The sequence below is a fragment of the Dromiciops gliroides genome, chromosome 2, assembly GCF_019393635.1.
Source record: "Dromiciops gliroides isolate mDroGli1 chromosome 2, mDroGli1.pri, whole genome shotgun sequence".
Lineage (NCBI taxonomy): Eukaryota > Metazoa > Chordata > Mammalia > Microbiotheria > Microbiotheriidae > Dromiciops > Dromiciops gliroides.
In genome coordinates this window covers 351,189,346-351,208,478 of record NC_057862.1, presented here as the reverse complement: position 1 = coordinate 351,208,478, position 19,133 = coordinate 351,189,346, and the positions used below count along the sequence as shown (strand labels likewise).

The window sequence follows — 19,133 nt, the reverse complement described above, 5'->3', positions numbered from 1 at the left end:
TGTCCCAAACACTCCTATGTGCTTTTTTATGCAGTTAAAATTATTCTGAGAAGTCCATAGGCTTCATCAAAATGCCCAAAGGTCAAGAACACAAAAAACATAAGAACTCTTGATTTAGATTGAATTAAACTAACATGTTAAAGTGCCTACTATGTAGAGTGTAATCAGTACTTGGAAAGATGCAAAGGCATGCTCTCTGCCTACAGAAAACTTGGTCTATAATGAGGGAAATGATGTCCCTTGTTGGACCACATTCAGAGGTCTGACTGACACATTCAGTTCTGGGTGCCACATTTTCTAAAGGACATTGATAAGCTGGAGTGAGTCAGGATGGTGACCGGGATGGGGCAGGGTTTGGACACCATGCCACAAATATGTATCATCTGATAAAATGGTGACTACAGTAATGTTGGAAAGAACAATAATAATAAACAAAAGTGACCACTGTATAACTGTAACAAATAAGCCTGGTTCTAGATAAAAGATGAAAAAAAATTGAATCTTCATTTTAGAGGCAAAAGAAAATGGTATAGACTATTGCCTACAGAGTCAGACTAGGATGGTGTGTTAGTTGGTTTTGTTGAACCAATTATTCTTAGGGATAGCTCACCAGGGTGGAGAGTGGAGGAATATGTGTGTGTATACACATATGCACATATATACATACACATACACATATATATGTCTATATACACAGATGCATGAAGGAACTGAAAGGTGGGTATTTAGACTATTGAATATTTGGCATGAATGATACTTGAGTTCAAATGTCTGAAGGGCTAGAATACAGAAAAGGGATTACATTATTATGCTTGATCCTAGAGGACAGAACTAGGGAGAGTTGGGGGAAGCTGGAAGAATTGCAAAATGGAATGGCTTCCTCAAAAGGTAGTAAGCTCCCCATTAATGCAGGTCTTCATTCAAAGGCTATTCAGGTAAAATAATATTAGAGAAATACAATATCCTATTCAGGCTTGGTCTAGAGACCTCTGAGATCCCTCCCAACTCTTGGATTTTAGGATTTTTCCAACAAATGAGGGCGATCTAATCGTAGAATGGACTATGAATTAAATAGTTAGCTCTGTCTTCAAGAAGAGGATGACGAGGATGACTAGACCATCATATATAAGTGTGTGTATACATATACATACACACATATGCATACACATGACACACTTTTAAGATTAACCTACATTATTAACATTTTTCTCTATCGCTTTTTCAAGTTTAGACAGCCAACACAACAACAAAGAACATAATTGGATTTGTGTCATTTGCCACTCACTCTGACAGTTTAACAACCAGCTCTCCACATACCTATTTGTAAGGTTAATCAGAATGGAGAGGGAATTGAGGACTGTAGCATAAGAATATCCAGTGAAATAACTAGGAATATTTAGCTCAGAGAAGAGGTGACGTTGTGGATGGTGACAGCTACATTCAAGACATTAGATGTATTATGAATAGATAATGAAGGCTAAAGTTTAAGTGCCCATTTGGTCTCAGAGCAATGGGGATGAGTGTCAGAAAGATTTCAGCTTGACATAAGGAAAAACTCTCTTAATACTTGGAGCCATCAGTAAGTTAAATGACCTATTTTAGCACTTCACCACATGTGCTAGGAGGTTTCCCTGTAGAATGGCTCTAAATTGCCACCTGCTGGGCCAACTCCCTCGCTTCTGTATCTGGCCTGGGCCAAATTCACAGACTCCTAATCTCAGAGCCAGCAGGGAGCAAGAAGGCCATGCAGGCCGAGCCTCATTTTAAGCAGGGACCCCTAGCTTCAGCTTGGCTACCTGCCTCCCAGTGATATGGAATCCACTACCTGACCAGACAGCCCCTCCAACTCTGAATCAACTGACTTTGTTAGGACCTTTTAATCTTCAGGTAAGAGGAAATTGGTCTCCATGGAAACCCTTGAATTAAAAAAAAAAATTCAAAGTAGCAGACAGTTTGCACAGACAGGAAAGTAAAATTCTGTTCATTAAAAAGAGACACTCACCAAAGCTTTGCTTAAAATGTCCTTTTTTGGGGCAGCTAGGTGGCCCAGTGGATAAAGCACCGGCCCTGGATTCAGGAGGACCTGAGTTCAAATCTGGCCTCTGACACTTGACACTTACTAGCTGTGTGACCCTGGGCAAGTCACTGAACCCTCATTGCCCCTCCAAATAAAAAAAGTCCTTTTGAACCAAATTCAATCAATCAAACAACCATTTCAACCAATTATTGCCACAGGTGAGGAACAGAGAGAAAGCATGTTTGGTTAGACAGAAAAGTGTGGGATACGCCTACTAAGTGCTAGGAACAGTAGTGAGTGCTGAGATACAAAGAAAAAGCAAAACTTGTCATTGCCCTCAAGGAGCCTGCATTTTAATGGGGGTGGCAACATATAAATCAGAATCAAGAAGAACAGAATAAGTGGAAAGTAGCCTTAGAAGAGAAGACATCAGCAGCTGGGGTTGGGGTGGGGAGAGAAGGCAGGGATGAGGGACCAGAAAAAGGGTTCTTAGAGAAGGTTGTACTTGAGCTGATTCTTAAGGAAGCCAGTTCTAAGAGTTGGAGTTGGGGAAGAAAAGCATCCCACAAAGGGATACAGACAGTGCAGTGGTTGATAGAGTGTCCAGCACAAGGGATAGAAAGCAGGCCAGTTTGGATGGACTGTGGAGTAGCTGGAGGAGAGTAAGAAAATTGGAAACTGAGGAAGGGACCAGGATGTGAAGAGCTTTAAATGACAAAGGACTTTAAAATATTTGATCCTAGAGAGCTATGGGATTTTATTGAGCAAGAGGAGGTGATATGGTCAGAATGATACTTTAGGAAAATCCCTTTGGTGACTGAGTGAAAGATGGATTAGAGCAGGGAGAGACTTGAAGCAAGGAGAGACTATTCAAGAGAATGTTGCAATAATCCAGGGGAAAGGAGATAAGGACATGAACTCGGATCCTGACTGTACAAGTGAAGCAAAGGGGGTGTATAGGAGAGATATTGGAGAGAAAGAAATTATAATATCTGGAAACTGATTGAATATGAGGGGGTGATCAAGTGAGAGGAGCCTAGGATGACACCTAGGTTATGAACCTGGGTGGTAGAAGGATGGTGGTACCCCTGAGAGTGATAGGAAAGTTCAAAATTGGGGAGGGTTTGGGGGAATATAGAATGAACTATGAATGACTAGGTATGGTGGGTGGGTGGGGAACAGGGGTTTAAAATGCTTTTGGGACATCCAATACTTTTTTGTTTGTTTGTTTTGGGTTTTTTGGTTTGGTTTTTTTGTTTTGTTTTTTGGTGAGTCAATGGGGGTTAAGTGACTTGCCCAGGGTCACACAGCTAGTAAGTGTCAAGTGTCTGAGTTCACATTTGAACTCAGGTCCTCCTGACTCCAGGGCCAGCGCTCTATCCACTGCCCCCTGGGACATCCAATTGTTAACATCCCAACAGGCTGTAGATTGGGATAGAAATTGAAGCTGGATAAATATATTTAGAAAACTTCATAGAAATAATCCTTTAACCCATGGGACCTAATGAGATCCTCAAAGGAGAGAATATAGAGTGAGAAGAAAAGAAGACCTACAACAGAGCCTTGGGGGAAAATCCACAGTTAGTGGGCATGCCATGGAGGAAGATACAGAAAGAAATGGAGAAAGCCAGACAGGTAGGATCAAAGTCATGAAAACCTAGTGTAAACAGAGTATGAAGGGGGAGAAGATGGTCATCAATGCCAAATGCTGCAGAGAGGTCAAGAAGGATAAGGACTAATTAAAAGGCCATTCAATTCAGCATTGTTATCTCTGGGAAGAGCAGTTTCCATTGAAAAAAAAAAGAGATCAAAAGTCAAATTTTAGAGGGCTTAGAAGAGAGTGAGAGGAGAGAAAAACAAATACTTTGATTGTAGATTGCTTTTTCAAGAAATTTAGCTGAGAAAGGAGGTGAAAATTCTGACGTGTAAATGGTAGGATTAAATTGGGTTTTGCTATATTTTTTTAAGGCTGGGGGAGAGCTGAGCATGTTTGTAGGCAGCAAAGAAGGAACCACTAGAGGGAGATGTTAATACATGGAAGGAAATTGGGTCGAGGGTACATGTTGAGGAATTGGTCTTGGCAAACAGCTCTCATCACCAGATAATGGAGAGAAGGGAGATATAGCAGAGGATGAAGTCTGAGAGCTATGAGATGAGGAGAAAAAGATAACAGGAAAATCTTGGAGAATGACTTCAATTTTTATTCAGAGATACATCAAGCTCCCCAGCAAAAAGGGTAGGAGAAGGAACAACTGCTGTGAGCAGAATGATGAATACATTAGGGAGAAATAGCAGGACTGCCTTGTTGCAGAAAGGACCCAACTTAAATCGGTTAGCATAAATTTACAGCAAACCCAGTCAGCACAGTTTGTGATGTACTACAGTTCCATTAAACAGTGTAGGAGTAGGAATGAAAGGCTTTGATGGTAGGAGTAATCCAGAATTAGGGTTTGACATGGTGCAGTTGACAAAACGTCAAGGGAACAAGAGTAAAGGATAGTGTAGAGCTGAACTGATTCACCAGAGAGTCAAGATTGAGAAGGGAGGAGACTATAGCCAGAGCAAGGATGAAGGGCTGGGTTAATACTGAGGTATGGAAGGATTGGAGGTGATGATGAGGACCAAGAGTAGGTTTCAGAAAAGTAAGGCATAGGGAAAGATGGAGAAATGAAATATTATAAATCTCTCTCTCAGCAAACTACAACAAATAAAGTTACTTTCTGAGTATCATATAATAAAATAGAGTGTACCAAATGCCAAGGTTTAGAACAATAGGATTTTAGAGTTAGAAGGGACTTCTAAGATCATCTCATCCAACCTACTTGTTTCGGTCTTAATACTTCATACATCTATTGTATAAAGTGCTTTCTTCACAACAGCCCTAGGAGATGTTGGTAGTACATGTATCCCTATCTTATGAAAGATGAAACTGAGGGCCAGAGAGGAGACCTAATGTACCCAGGCTCCTCCCTCTAGCAAGTGGCAGACCTTTAATTGGAACCCAAGTGTTCTGATTCCAAATCCAGTGCCCTTAATACTCCTTTGTTCTTCTTAAAACCATGTGGTGTCATGGAAAGAGCACTGGACTTGAAATCAGAATGTTTGAGTTCAAATCCCCATTCTAAACCTTACTAGCTGGGTAACTACAAACAAATCTCAGAACCTCCATTTCCTCATCTGTAAAATAGTGATAATAATTAGAGTACTTAACTTTACAATATTGCCATGGATGTCAAATGAGAAAATGTATGTGAAACACTTTCCAAATCTCAAGCAATCAGATAAACAATTATTAAATACCTATTATGTACCAGGCACTAGGCTAAGTACTGGAGATACAAACACAAAAATGAAATCCCGTACTTAAGTTACAAATGTAAGGTATTTATTTTATGTGTATATGTATACATATGCATATATGTATATATACATACAGAACAGAATCATATATGTGTGTGTATCTGTGTACGTGTTTCTGTGCTGGCTCCCTTGATACCATGTAGGCTCCTTCAAGGCAAGGACAGTTATATTTCTGTCTTTGTAGCCCCATTCCTTAGCTCAGTGCCCAATACATAGTAGAACCTTAATAAATGCTTATTTTTTGTTTGTTTGTTTTGTTTTAGTGAGGCAATTGGGGTTAAGTGACTAGCCCAGGGTCACACAGCTAGTAAGTGTTGAGTGTCTGAGGCCGGATTTGAACTCAGGTACTCCTGACTCCAGGGCTGGTGCTCTATCCACTGTGCCATCTAGCTGCCCTAATAAATGCTTATTGATTGATTGATAGGGAAAGAGAGTATTAGCAGTGGGGAGGCAAAAGGATCAAGAAAGGTTTTAAGTAGGAGGTAGTAAAAAAAAAGTGATGGAAAAAAGACTTTGTGACCTGTGAAATGTCATGGAGATAGAAGTTAGAGTCATAAGATCCAGTAATTCAGACCTAATGTGCACAAGAATGTCTCACCCATTTTACAGATAAGGAAACAAAGGCTTAAAGAGGTGGATTTGCCCAAGGCTACACACTCAAGTTGCCCACAAGTGATTTGACTACAAAACCATCTCTCTTTCCACTGTTACTATCCTGTGGGGTACTATTTTATAGGATGCACACAAACTATAAAGCCAGAGCAAAAGAAGCCTTCCTTTTCCTAGGAGGAGTTTACATTCAGGCATTTAACTGTATTACTCATACACCAGGACTCTCCTTGCTTCCAGACACCTTACTGAGCTCTGACAGTGACTCACATGGCTGTGTTTTGGTGCAAGTAGAGTTGGCTGAGTTCCTCTAACAGTATCCCTTCAGTTTCATGGTCTTGGAGCTGTTGGGCCAACCTTAGCCAGTGCTCATGGTAGGTGATGCAAGCCCCAGAATTTGGAGACACAGTACTGTAGAAATGGCAGAGAGACTTGGTAGCTTGAAGCTGGGCTGTGAACAAAGAGGAGAATCAACAAAAAACAATGAATTCAATAAATATGTATTCAGTTCAATAAATATGTCTAATGGTAGCCATCTCTAGGGTGGGGGGAGAGAAGAAAAAAAGGAAAAAAAAAGAAATTTCCATGATAATTTGTTATATATTTAAAAGGAATAGCACATTGCCTGTAATAGATTTGCAGTTTCATATGCAATCATCTTTTTAATTATTGTTTTATTTCATAAATTAAAATAAGATTTTAAAAAATAAAGTTAAAGAGATGAATAAGCTAAGAAAAAAAGCAAATATGTATTAAGTGTCTAGTATGTACAGAGCAAATGATTTGGTAATAGGAAGATACAAAGTTTATGGTTCCTGCCTTCAAGGAGTTTACAGTCTAGCAAGGGGATTAGATATTAACACAAATAGGTACAATACATATTACAAATGTGTGTTAGAGAATTACAATATAAAGTGCTTTGTGAGTTTTGAGAGGAAAGTTCATTACCAACCTAAGGAATCAGGGGAGGTTTTTATGGTGGAGGTGGTTCTTTAGTTGGGTTTTAAAGGATGGTTAGTAATTCAATAGTGAATTCTTTCACTTAGCTTCAATCTCTCCCTAATGGCTACTTCCCAACTGCCTAATAACAAGTCTATCTCTCTGCCATGTTCCAAAAGTCCTTTTTAATTCCTCCATTCCCATTAGCTATCATCCTTTAACTGTCTTCCCTTTTGTAGCTAAACTCCTTGAGAAGGACACATACAATTAATGCTTCTATTTTTCTTTCTTTTCCTTCTCTTCTTAACTCTCCAAAATATGGTTTCCAATCTTATGATTCAACTGAAATTTCTCCAAAGTTGCCAATGTTTGATTAGTTGCTAAATTCAATAGCCATTTCTCAATCTTCATCCTTCTTGATCTTTCTACGACCTTTGACACTGTTGATCATTCTCTTTTCCTTGATACTATCTTATCTCTTAAGTTTTCATGATATTCCTTTATCTTAGTTCTCCTCCTACCTCTCAGACTGTTTCCTCTCAATCTGTTTTGCTGGATCTTCATCCAGATCACACCCATTGACTGTGTCCCCCAAAGTATTGTCTTGTGCCTTTTATCTTTCTCACTTAATAGTATCTCACTTGGTGATCTCATTGGCCCCCATGGATTCAATTATCTTCTCTATTCTGCTGATTTTCAGATCTACCTATTTAGCCCTAACTTCTCTCCTAAGCTCTGGTCTCACATCTCCAGCTGCCTATTGGAAATCTTGAATTGGGTGTCCCATATGCATTTCAAACTCAACAGACCCCAAATAGGACTCGTTATCTTTCTTCTCTAAATCCTCCTAATTGTGCTATTACGTTGAGGGCACCGTCATCCTATCAGTGTCCAGACTCACAACCTAAGTGTCATCCTCTACCCTTCACTCTCTAACTGCCCCCTCCCCCATATCCAATCTATTGCCAAGTCCTGTTGATTCTACCTTCAATGTGTCTCATATATGCTTCCTTCTCTCTTACACTACTGCGGTCCAGGGCCTCATCACCCCATTCTTAAACTATTGCAATAATCTGCTGGTTGGTCTCCTCACCCTGTTTTTTCCCACTCAAGTCCATCCTCTATTCAGCTGTCAAAGTGATCTTCCCAAAGTGTAGGTCTAACCATTTCACCCACCTCCTCAATAAACTTTACTGGTCCCCTTCAAATATAAAACCTTCTCTTTGGTATTCACAGCCCTTTATAATCTGGTTTGTAAGTGGTGCAGTGTACTGGGTCTAGAGTCAGGAAGACCTAAGTTCAGATCAGGCCTCAGGTGCCAGTCGTATGATTCTGGGCAAGTCACTTAACCTCTGTTTGCCTCAGTTTCCTCAACTATAAATGGGGGATCATTATAGCAACAACCTCACCAGATTGTTATGAAGATCAAAAAAGATAATATCTATGAAGTATTTAGTACAGTGATTGGCACATAGGAAATGCTCAGGAAATAGTTGTTCCTTCCCCTTCTGGACAGGTATGCTTTCCAATCTTCTTATACCTTAGTCTTCCCCTACATTTACAGTCTGTGACTGAGACCCATTAACACTGACCTCCTTGTAGTTCCTCACATAATGTATTCTATCTCCTAACTTTGGACATCTCCACAAACTGCCCACATCCTTGGAATTCTCTCCCTCTTGATCTCTACCTTCTGGCTTCCTTCAAGTTCCAACTAAAATCTCCCCTTCTATAGGAAGACTTTTCCAATCTCCCTTAATACTAGCGCCTTCTCTCTGTTGATTATCTCATATATATATATATATATATATATAATCTTGTTTTTCTATGGTTGTTTGCATGCTCTTTCCCCCATTGGACTCTGAACTTTTTGAGAGCAGAGACAGTTTTTTTTGGGGGGGTAGCACATGTTTTTCTTTGTGTCTCCAATGCCTTACATGTGGCAGGAATTTAATATATACTTGTTGAGTTGACTTGAACCGGTAAAGAACTTAAAGGAGTGCATTTCAGACCCAGAGAACAGTCCCAGCATAGACACAGAAGTAAATCAATTTAATTAAGCTCAGCAAATATATATTAAGCAACTATTATATGCAAACCCTATGCAGCATTCCAGGGATGAACCCACATTAAAGATGGCCATCAAAGAGCTTACATAGATAGCATCATGTCACTGGAATCACTGGAATCAGCAGACTTCTGTTTGAATACAAGCTGTACTCTTTACTTGTCTAGGTGGGTAAGGCTCAGAGTCTGAAGAAAACCTAGGTTTCTGTCCTACTCCAGTCTCTCACTAGCTGTGCAATCTTGGCCAAGTCACTTCCTGTCTCTGAGCCTCAGTTTCCTCATCTGTAAGACTGGGATAATAATACTTGCACTGATTACTTCACAGGATTGTTTGGTACATCAAATGAGATAATGGATATGAAGGACTTTGGAAACCTTAGAGCTATCATTGTTAAAATTTAACAGAGAAGGGGCAGCTAGGTGGCACAGTGGATTGAACACTGGCCCTGGAGTCAGAAGGACCTGAATTCAAATCTAGTTTCAGACACTTGACACTAACTAGCTGAGAGACCCTGGGCAAGTCTCTTAACCCTGATTACTTCGCCAAAAAAATCTAATAGAGAGATAAAATATAAATGAGTAACAAGCAGAGAACCATAAGAGATTTGGGTAGTGAGAAATCACTTTTAGCTGGGAAGATGGGGAAGGTTTCATGGAGGAGGTGGTATCAGAGTGGGGTCTTAAAGGGTAAAAGATTTTGATAGGCAGGAGTGTGTGTATGTGTGTGTAGGGGGATCATTCTGGGTATGGGTCTAAAAACAAATGTTCGAAGATGGGAGAGGGTATGGGGTGATTACTAAGGATTGGCACAGTTTGGCGGAAGCATAAGAATACATAAAATGTCATAATATGAGAGAAGTCTGGAAAGGTAGTTTGGATTCAAATTGAGCAGAGCCTTGGCTGCCAAGTTAATAATGATAACTCAATTTGCCATAGGATTCAAAGCTTCTGAAGTACTTTCCACAGAATACCTTTGTGAAGCAGGTAGTGTAGATATTGTGTCCATTTTACAAAGTAGGAAACTGAGTCTCAGAGTGGTGATGGGACCTGCCTAGGGACACCCAGCTAGAAAGTGTCAAAGTCAGAAGTTGAACCCAGGTCTCCCTGATTTTCAGTCTAGCACCCTTTCCATAGTTCCTTAAAGTTTTTGACTTGATCCTAAAGGCAAGGGGAGGTCTGAATGTCTTCAAGGAGGGCATCAGGAGAAAAAGAGGTCACTGTCCTTCCTCCAGGGCCTTAAGGAGGCCTCCTGAGCCATACTCACTCTTTAGGTGGTGATGCTTCAGGCCAAACAGCAAAGCCATCTCACAGCAGAGCCGGCTCTCCTCTATCTTGTGCCTCTCCATCAGGACTTGAGCCAGCCAGAGCATCACATGCCCCAGTTCTGTGTCTATGTCCTTGCTGCTCTGGAGCTCAGAGTACAGCTGGACAGCCTGGCTCAAGTAGCTCTCAGCCAGCTGCTGGTTCCGGGACCTGAAAATTAGGTGGCCCAGGTTGGCCAAGGCCACTGCCTGGTTCCTAATGTGACCCATTTCCTCAGCCACCTCCAGGGCCCAGCGATAGTTTTTGGTGGCCTGAGTCACCTGGCCTTCCCCTTCATGAGCAAGTCCCAGGAGATTATGCACGACTCCCTTCTGGAGAATACTGTCTGTCACTGACAGGGAGGAGAGCAGGCGCTCCAGGACTTCCAGGGCCCTCCCTGCGTAGTGGCCCGAGAGGTATGCCCAGCCAAGGCAGAGGGAAGACTCAAAGGTGTCTCCCTCTCCCAGCAGCTGCCCCAGGGTCATGGCTCGAGTCAGGTAGTAGATGGCTCCATCAGATAAGCTATAGTGGAAATATATTTTGGCAAGGATGATACAGAGAATCCGCTGGGTCCTAACGTCTCCCTGCTCCTGAGAAGCAGCTAAGGCTTGTCTCAGAGAAGGGCAGGCCAGGGCAGAGATGTCACCGCAGCCAGGGGAGGAGGAGGACCTAAGGAGCTTTCCTGCATTCTGTAGGACCAGGCTGACTTGCCAGAGAGATACAGCCGTCCCTGGGGCCCTTCGGGAGCTGTGTTGTCTGGCTGAGGCCAGTGCCAAGTGGGGAAGGTATTTCTTATCATATAAGAAGCTCAGGATGGCCGCAGGGGGTGGGCCTGCAAGGAGGTAAAGGCGCTCTACAAAGGGCAGGGCTTCTTCATGTTGGCCCAAGCTGAGGAGCAGTCGGGTGGCCAAGAAACAGGCCCGGGCCTCCAGGGCACTACTGCCGGAAGCAATGGCCTCCCTCAGGATATGAGCCACCACTTCCAGCTCATTTTCAGCTCTTACTCCACCAATGGGAAGGCATGCCAGCAAGGAAGCTGCCTTCTCCAACAGAGCTGAGGAGGCTCGGGGAGGCCTTGGTTTCTGTTTCAAGAAGATGGCTGCCAAATTAATGTAGAGAGCAGCAAGCAGAGCCGGATCCCTGAAACCGTGACTCAAGATGTGGAGAGCTTCCTCAAAGTAGACTCGGGCCTGGGAAAGCTTGACCTTCTTAACACTCAGACGTCCCAAGAGGAAGCAGAGGCGGGCATGGGCCCAGGTCATGTGATTACGCTTGGCATAGTTCCTGGAGGTGACCAGGTAAGTGATGAGCTCATCCTCATTAGAGAAACCATAGAAGGAAGAAGCAGGAAGTGAGAAGGAAAGGTCATACAGGCTCTCAAAGTGGCCTGCGTAGCCCTCGTGGTTCAGCAGCGTCAGAAAAGGGTGAAAGACTGCGGCAGCCTCGTCCTCTTCCTCATGCCCAGAGCTGAGGTCCATCAAGATCTCAGGGTCATCGAGGTCATCTGGCTCGGGCAGGTGATAGCTGTCTGAGGTTAGTGAGGAATCGTCAGAGTCACTGCCTTGTCCCGAGCTGATGGCCGTGTCCTCCTCCCAGGCTTCACCGGGCTGGCCTCCCTCCAAACCTTCGGCTATAGACGCTGTGGGGACACAAAGAGATCTTGTCAACCTTCACTGGTATATTGGGCATCAATCCCAGGATCTAGCAACACGGGACTGAGAGATGAAAGAAGTCTTAAAGCTCACCCAATCCAGCCTCCTCTTTTTTTACAGATGAACAAATCCACCTTGCTATTATGTAGCAAAGGATTTGTACTTGGTTTCTTGGATTCCTTAACTAGTGCTTTCTCCTTTAAACCGTGGACTGATAGCTTGGGAACTAGGATGGGAAAGAGAATAGAAACTATGACCTAAAAGGATTCATTGGAGGAATGATGGAGGCTTATCTTGGAGAAGAGAAAACATGACCATTGCTTTCAAGACACTCTCCAAGGTCACTTCCAGCTCTGCATTCTATTATACTATTTAAAAGTGTATCATGAGGGGTGGCTAGGTGGTGCAGTGGATAAAGCACCAACCCTGAATTCGGGAGGACCTGAGTTCAAATCCGGCCTCAGACACTTGACACTAGCTGTGTGACCCTGGGCAAGTCACTTAACCCCAATTGCCTCACCAAAAAAAAAAAAAGTGTATCATGAGAATGATTAGACTTGCTCTGCTTGGCCCCAGAAGGCAGAAGAGCAGTGAGAAGTGGTGGCAGATACAAATTTCAGCTGAATGTATAGGGAAAACAAAGCAAAACAAAACAAAAACATGCAAACAATTAGAGCTGTTCCTAGGTAGAATGATAGGCAGCCTAGGGCAGTCATGAGTTCTCGATCTCTGGAGGTTTTCTAGAAGAGCATAAATGGCCACTTGTTCCAGATGATGATGCAGAGGAGATTGTTGTTCATGGACTCCATGACCATGAGGGCTTTCCAAACTCTGAGATTTTATGACTCTGAGAAAAGTTGGGGGCTTTGAGCATAAACATAAAATTGAAATAAGAGAGGATAGAAAGCTTTTGGGGAGTCAGGCTCATGCCGAGGTCCCCAGCCATCTCCTGTGGTGTAGACTTCAGAGGTGAAAATTCTCTCTCCAAATTAAGGCTGGAACCACTGCCTCAGAGTCAGGAAGCCACAGGCCTGAACCTATGAAGAAGGGAAGTCAGATTCTCCCTGGGCATCATCTTACCACACAGAGGTTCCAGTGGTTTGGGGATGAATCAAACCTACCTGGGCAATAAGCCAGTAATGTGAGGGCCCATGAGGTTCAGGGAATTAGTCTCTATGTATCTTTCCCCATCTTACTTCATAGTATCATAAGATCAAAAATTCAGAGCCTGAGAGTATCTTGAGAGGCATATAGACCGATGGTGTAAAACTCAAGTAGAAATAGCCTTATAGCCTCATACAGACTTAGAAAATTACACATTAACAGTACTTATTACTTATTGTATTTTTATTTATTTTTCTAAATATTTCCCAATTATATTTTAACCTGGTTTGGCATCTCAGGCCATGAGCTTTGATACCTCAGATCCAGTCCAATGCCTTCATTTTATGGATAAAGAGATTGAGGCCTGGAATCATCAAGCAGCTTTCCAGAGGTCATACAGAGCCAGAATTTGAAGCTAGATCCTCTGATTTCACATCTAATATCCTTTCTGCTATACCATGTCCTTCATGCTCTCAGACTTGAAGAAGATAATCAATTTTGATTCTGGTCATCTTTGATGCTCTATCTCTCAGGAGGCTGCTCTTTCTTTCACAGCTGAGGTCTTAGTTATTTAGCAATGTGAGCTTTAGTTTTATCATTTGTAAACTGAGGGATTTGGAAAAGATGATCTTTAAGGTTTCTTAAATGTCTCTCCCAATGATGAAATTTCATGTGCTACTTTGTAAGGACCTTTCCAACACTAATATTCAGGGTTTCTATGATGGCCTTGGGCATCTAGGTGGCCCTATAATATACAGGAGCGCCAGGCCTGAAGTCAGGAAGACATATCTTCCTAGGTTCAAATCTGGCCTCAGATTCTTACTAGCTGTGTGACCCTGGGTGAGTCACTTAACCCTGTTTGCCTCAGTTTCCTTATCTGTAAAATGAGCTGGAGAAGGAATTGTCAAACCATTCCACTATCTTTGTTAAGAAAACTCCAATACTTACCTGGCAGGGGTGATTCCATGATCACAAAGGTGGTTTCCCCAGGGTGAGGCTTATCCATTGCACTCCGGATGGGCAGACCCCTGCGATTTCCCCAAATGCGGGAAACTCAACTGCATAATTTGTGGTAGTGGGGGACTGCGTTCGCGCTCTCCCCTGATTTTTTGCGTTTTTAAACAAAAGATTGATAATAAAGCTACTGAAGAATGTTAAAAAAAAAGAAAAGAAAAGAAAACTCCAAATGTGGTCACAAAGAACCCCACAGAACTGAAAATGACTGAACAAATGAAGGCCCTACCCTTCAAAGCATAGAACTTTAGAGCTGAGAGAGCCCATAGAACTCATCCCTTCTAACACCCTCATTTGAGAGATGAGAAAGCCGAGGCCCCACCTAACCTGAGCCCTAGGTTACACAGCTAGTTAGTGGTGGAGCTGGGCTTCAAATTTGAGTCTTCTGCCTTCCAGTCCAGGAGGCCTCTTCATGCTTTTTTAAACTTCTTCACCCTACCATATATATGTTTTGTTGTAATTGTTTAATCATTCTTCAGCCATGTCTGACTCTTTGTGACCCTATTTAGGGTCTTCTTGGCAAAGATACCGGAGCGGTTTGTCATTTCCTTCTTCAGCTCATTTTATAGATGAGGAAACTGAGGCAAACAGGGTTTAGTTAGTAAGTGTCTGAGGTCAGATTTGAACTCAGAAAGAGGAATCTTCCTAATTCCAGTCCTTATACTCTATCCACTGTGCCACCTAGCTGCCCCAGGCCATCATAAAAAAAACCTGAATGTTAGTGTTGAAAAACTCCTTAGAAAGTAGCACATGAAATGACATCATTAGGAGAGACCTTTAAGAAACATTTATATATGTGTGTATTGTATATATGTATACAGGTATACAAACATGCACACATACGTCTATATGTGCATACATGCGTGTCATATGTATAGGGACTAGAGCTTTCATTTTATTGATAGGTAGCAAACTCTTCCACAAGGAAACTTTCTCTGCTGATGCATATCATTACCTTCTTTGCAACTTAGAGTCTTAGAGAGTTGTCTAACCCAAAGCTTCTTATACTGTTGGTAGTAACCCTATGTGGAGTGGCACAACTGAATGTGGTGGTTGAGAAAAATTTAGCAACAGTAAAAGGTTAAATATACCTATTTTATATACCTATATACCCAGGGTTGTGTAAAACTTTCTCAGGCAAAACGGGGTGGAAAGTGGAAAAAGTTGAAGAAGCCCTGGCTTAGAGCACTGAGGCTTCACCCAGCCAGTGTGTGTTAGAGATAGGGCTTCAACTTGAATTTGCTCGACTCTAAGGCTAGCTATTCACTATGCCCTGCTTCTCTCTAATTCATATGTATACAATTCATGATCTAGTACAGGACATACAGGGTCTTAGACTTGTGCTCCTCTCTTTAATTTCAAAGTTCAGCTCTAGCACCAGGATCTGTTGAAGGAAATGGGGCTGGAGGAGAGAAGCCTTAGGGAGAAGACAATCACTATCTTCATGACTCTGAAGAGTTATCATTGAGAAGAGAAGTAAGATTTATTCTGCGTAAGCCCAGATAACAGAATTAGATGCAATGGTCTGAAGTAAAAAAATAATTTTAAGCTCAGGATGGAGGGGAAAAAAAGAAATGCAAATGGTTAGGGCTATCAAAAAGTGGAGTGTGCTATCCTAGTGTGGCTGAGGGGTGGGATGGTGTCCAGTGTGACTTTCCTATCACTGGAGGTATTCAAGTGGAAGTTTGTTAGTCAATTTCTGGGACTGTTGCAGGAGTAATTTCTGTTTTACCCTAGAGACATCTTCCAGTTCTGAAATTATGATTCTGGGGATAAAAATACTTTTACTCTGGGGGCCAGCTAGTTGGCACAGTGGATAGAGCACTGGCCCTGGATTCAGGAGGACCTGAGTTCAAATCCAGCCTCAGACACTTGACACTTACTAGCTGTGTGACCCTGGGCAAGTCACTTAACCTTAATTACCTCACCAAAAAAATACTTTTACTCTCTACCTTATTGAGTTGTTCGGAGGAAAGTAGTTTACAAGGAATTTAAGGTCCTTTTCAGGGCATTTCAAAATCTTACCAAATTTGTTGCCACACTGCCTTTTAAAATCTGTCTCATTTTGCTCCCTTCCAAGCACACTGTGCTCTAAACAGGACTATTCTTTGTCTTTTGAACTTGCCTGCATTTTCCTGCATCAGTGCCTTTGATAACAACATTCCATAAGCTAAGCATGCCCTCCCTCCCCTCTTTGCCTTTTGAATTTCTATTTATCCTTTAAAATCCCAATTGAATGGCATCTTTTCCAGGGAGCTCTTGTGTCTGCTAGTGGTACTTGGTTTGAAACCTCTCTAATATGCATATCTTGTAATATTGTTTGTAAGAGTTATCTATATTTACATATTAACCTGTCATTATGTTAAACTCCATGAAAATGGGGCATGCCTAGTCTAACCTTTATATGTTATCCTCCCTCCCAGTTTAATCTATCAAAGTGCTTTATTTACACGAATTGAATTAATGAATTAATGAACTTTAAAGTATTATAGAAATGTGAATTACCATCTATAGCATTATCATCACCTATAGAAAGACTACTGAGCTGCTCCCCTATTCTCAATCTCTTCTGCAGGATGTCATTGACTCCTTGGCTCAGGAGACCAATTAATGTTGCCTGAAGGTTGGAATGAGGTACAGTATATCCTGGAGTCTAAATGCAGCAGCTCCACTGTGCTTAATGGTGAAAAGAGATTGTTATAAAAAATTTTATAGATTGTTTCCATTTTTCAGTCTGTAGGACTCCCAGTTGCATCCTTAATGCTTTCAGGGTGTCTTTGCTTAGTTGAATTTCTTGCCAAGCTTTTCTTAAACTTATTTTTCCCTTCACTGTTTTATGAGGCAATGCATAATGCTAATAACCTTTAACCATCCTCCTCTGATTTTACAAATTGGTTTATATTTTAAGTTGGCATTGTTCTTGTTTGCCTTCTCTCTCCTCTTGCCAAGGAGATCAAGTTTTTGTTAGCTGAATTGACTTCTATTCTCTTTCTTTCTTTTTTTGGGGGGTGGGGTGGGGTGGGGCAATGACGGTTAAGTGACTTGTCCAGGGTCACACAGCTAGTAAGTATTAAGTATCTGAGGCTGAATTTGAATTCAGGTCCTCCTGAATCCAGAGCCGGTGCTTTATCCACTGTGCCAGCTAGCTTCTCCCTATTCTCTTTCAACTTAGAAAGAACATAGAAATAAATTCCTAATTACAATGATTTATATTGGTTAAATTTCTTTAGAAAGTGGTTTTAATCTGTGTCAATACCCACTCCTCTCATCTCCCAGTTTTTTGGTCAAAAACCACTTGTTTAAATAGGTAATTTATGGGGCAGCTAGGTGGCGCAGTGGATAAAGCACCAGCCCTGGATTCAGGAGTACCTGAGTTCAAATCCGGACTCAGACACTTGACACTTACTAGCTGTGTGACCCTGGGCAAGTCACTTAACCCCCTTTGCCCTGCCAAAAACAAACAAACAAAAAACCCAAAATAAATAGGTAATTTATTAAGTGCTCACTATATGTCAGACACTGTGCTTTTCCCTGGCTTTGAGGCCAACTCTCTTTCCACATGCTGCCAAGGAAGTCAGATTAACTACAGGTGTTCTAGCAATCAATCAACAAGTATTTATTAAATACGTACTAGGTGCCAGGTACTGTGCTAGGTCCTGGGGATACAAGTATAAAGAATGAAACATTTTTACTCACAATAAACTTACATTCTAATGGAAGATGCATACAGCATAATTAGGAAGTATATGAATATATACACAGTAATTAAATAGAAGGTTGTATGGAAGGGAGGGCACTATCAGTTGGTGGCATCAAAAAGGCTTCATGCAGAAGATGGTATATGACTTGCAACTTAAAGGAAGGAATAAACTGTGAGGTTGTGGTAAGGAGAGAATGAATTTTGGAAATCGGAAATGGTTAGTGCAAAGACATGGAGATGGGAGATGAGATGTCATGTGTGAGAAGCTGAGAAAAGACCAATTTGGCTGGCTTTCATAGTAGAAGAGGGTGAATACTGACTAATGCAGGTGGAAAGAGAGGGCAGGTTGAATGAGGTTTTACAAGCTAAACAGAAGAGTTTATATTTTATCTAATGGTCACCAGAGATCCACTGGAGTTGGGAGTAAGGGAATCACATGGCCATATCTGTGCTTATGGATAATTATTTTGATAGGCTTCTGTAGGACAGACTGGATTAGTGAGGGAATTGAGGGAAGACCAATTAACATACGTGAGAAGTAATGAAGGCTTGAACTAAAAGAAGCCTCAGGTATGAGATGTATCCAATGATCAATGAATTGATATTGATCCACACCAACATTGATAAAAGAAACCAGAAGACAAAAGGAAGTTGCAGTTGAAAAGTATGCTTATAAGTTTCCCTTGGAGAGACAAATAAAAGAGTTGTGTACCCAGCAGGCAACAACAAATGTCATTTAGTGGATATTTAATCACCTTGGTTTTTGTTGGTTATATAAACAAAAAGACTACCATAGAGATAATTACAGCTTATGTGTCAATGTCTATAGCAGAGGATGAAAAACTAGAGAAATTGTAAGAACTTGGCAAACTCCTCCAAAAACAAACTAACAATACTGATTCTCAGTGATTTTTGATGTCCCAGTAGTCACAGGAGAGGAGCACCCCCCCACCCACCCAGCCAAAGCACAGTGGAAAGTATGACTTCAAATTTGAAATATAAATAAGAATAAAGACTCGAAGACTACTTAGAAATCATGAATACTTTCTTTTAAAAGAGATGTTGAAGGTACTAGACTTAATGAACAATTAAAAATGAAATAGCTGGGGGCAGCTAGGCGGCACAGTGGATAAAGCACCAGCCTTGGATTCAGGAGGACCTGAGTTCAAATCTGACCTCAGACACTTGACACTTACTAGCTGTGTGACCCTGGGCAAGTCACTTAACCCTCGTTGCCCTGCAAAAAAAAAAAAAGAAATAGCTTCCTTTAAAGTTAGGGTATTGCTATGGGAGTCATAAGAATCAGCTGTCTACTTGTAGTCGGATAATGAACCAATAAGAACAGGTCAAAAATTATTAAAAGAATCAA

The 19,133-nt window shown here is 41.6% G+C and overlaps 1 protein-coding gene and 1 non-coding gene across 2 annotated transcripts in view; one reads left to right on the top strand and one right to left on the bottom strand.

The window, feature by feature from the left end:
• Positions 1-19,133, bottom strand: part of SH3TC2 (SH3 domain and tetratricopeptide repeats 2) — a 75,405-nt gene that overhangs the window by 20,256 nt on the left and 36,016 nt on the right. The window contains exons 10-11 of the mRNA XM_043986442.1: positions 10,257-11,933; positions 6,257-6,437 (exon numbers count right to left, since the gene is read on the bottom strand). Of these exons, the coding sequence (XP_043842377.1) occupies positions 6,257-6,437; positions 10,257-11,933 (1,858 nt within the window). The remainder of the gene's footprint in view (positions 1-6,256; positions 6,438-10,256; positions 11,934-19,133) is intronic.
• On the top strand, positions 13,991-14,154 carry LOC122744989. The gene has a single exon (XR_006355308.1). It is a non-coding gene; the product is annotated as a U1 spliceosomal RNA (small nuclear RNA).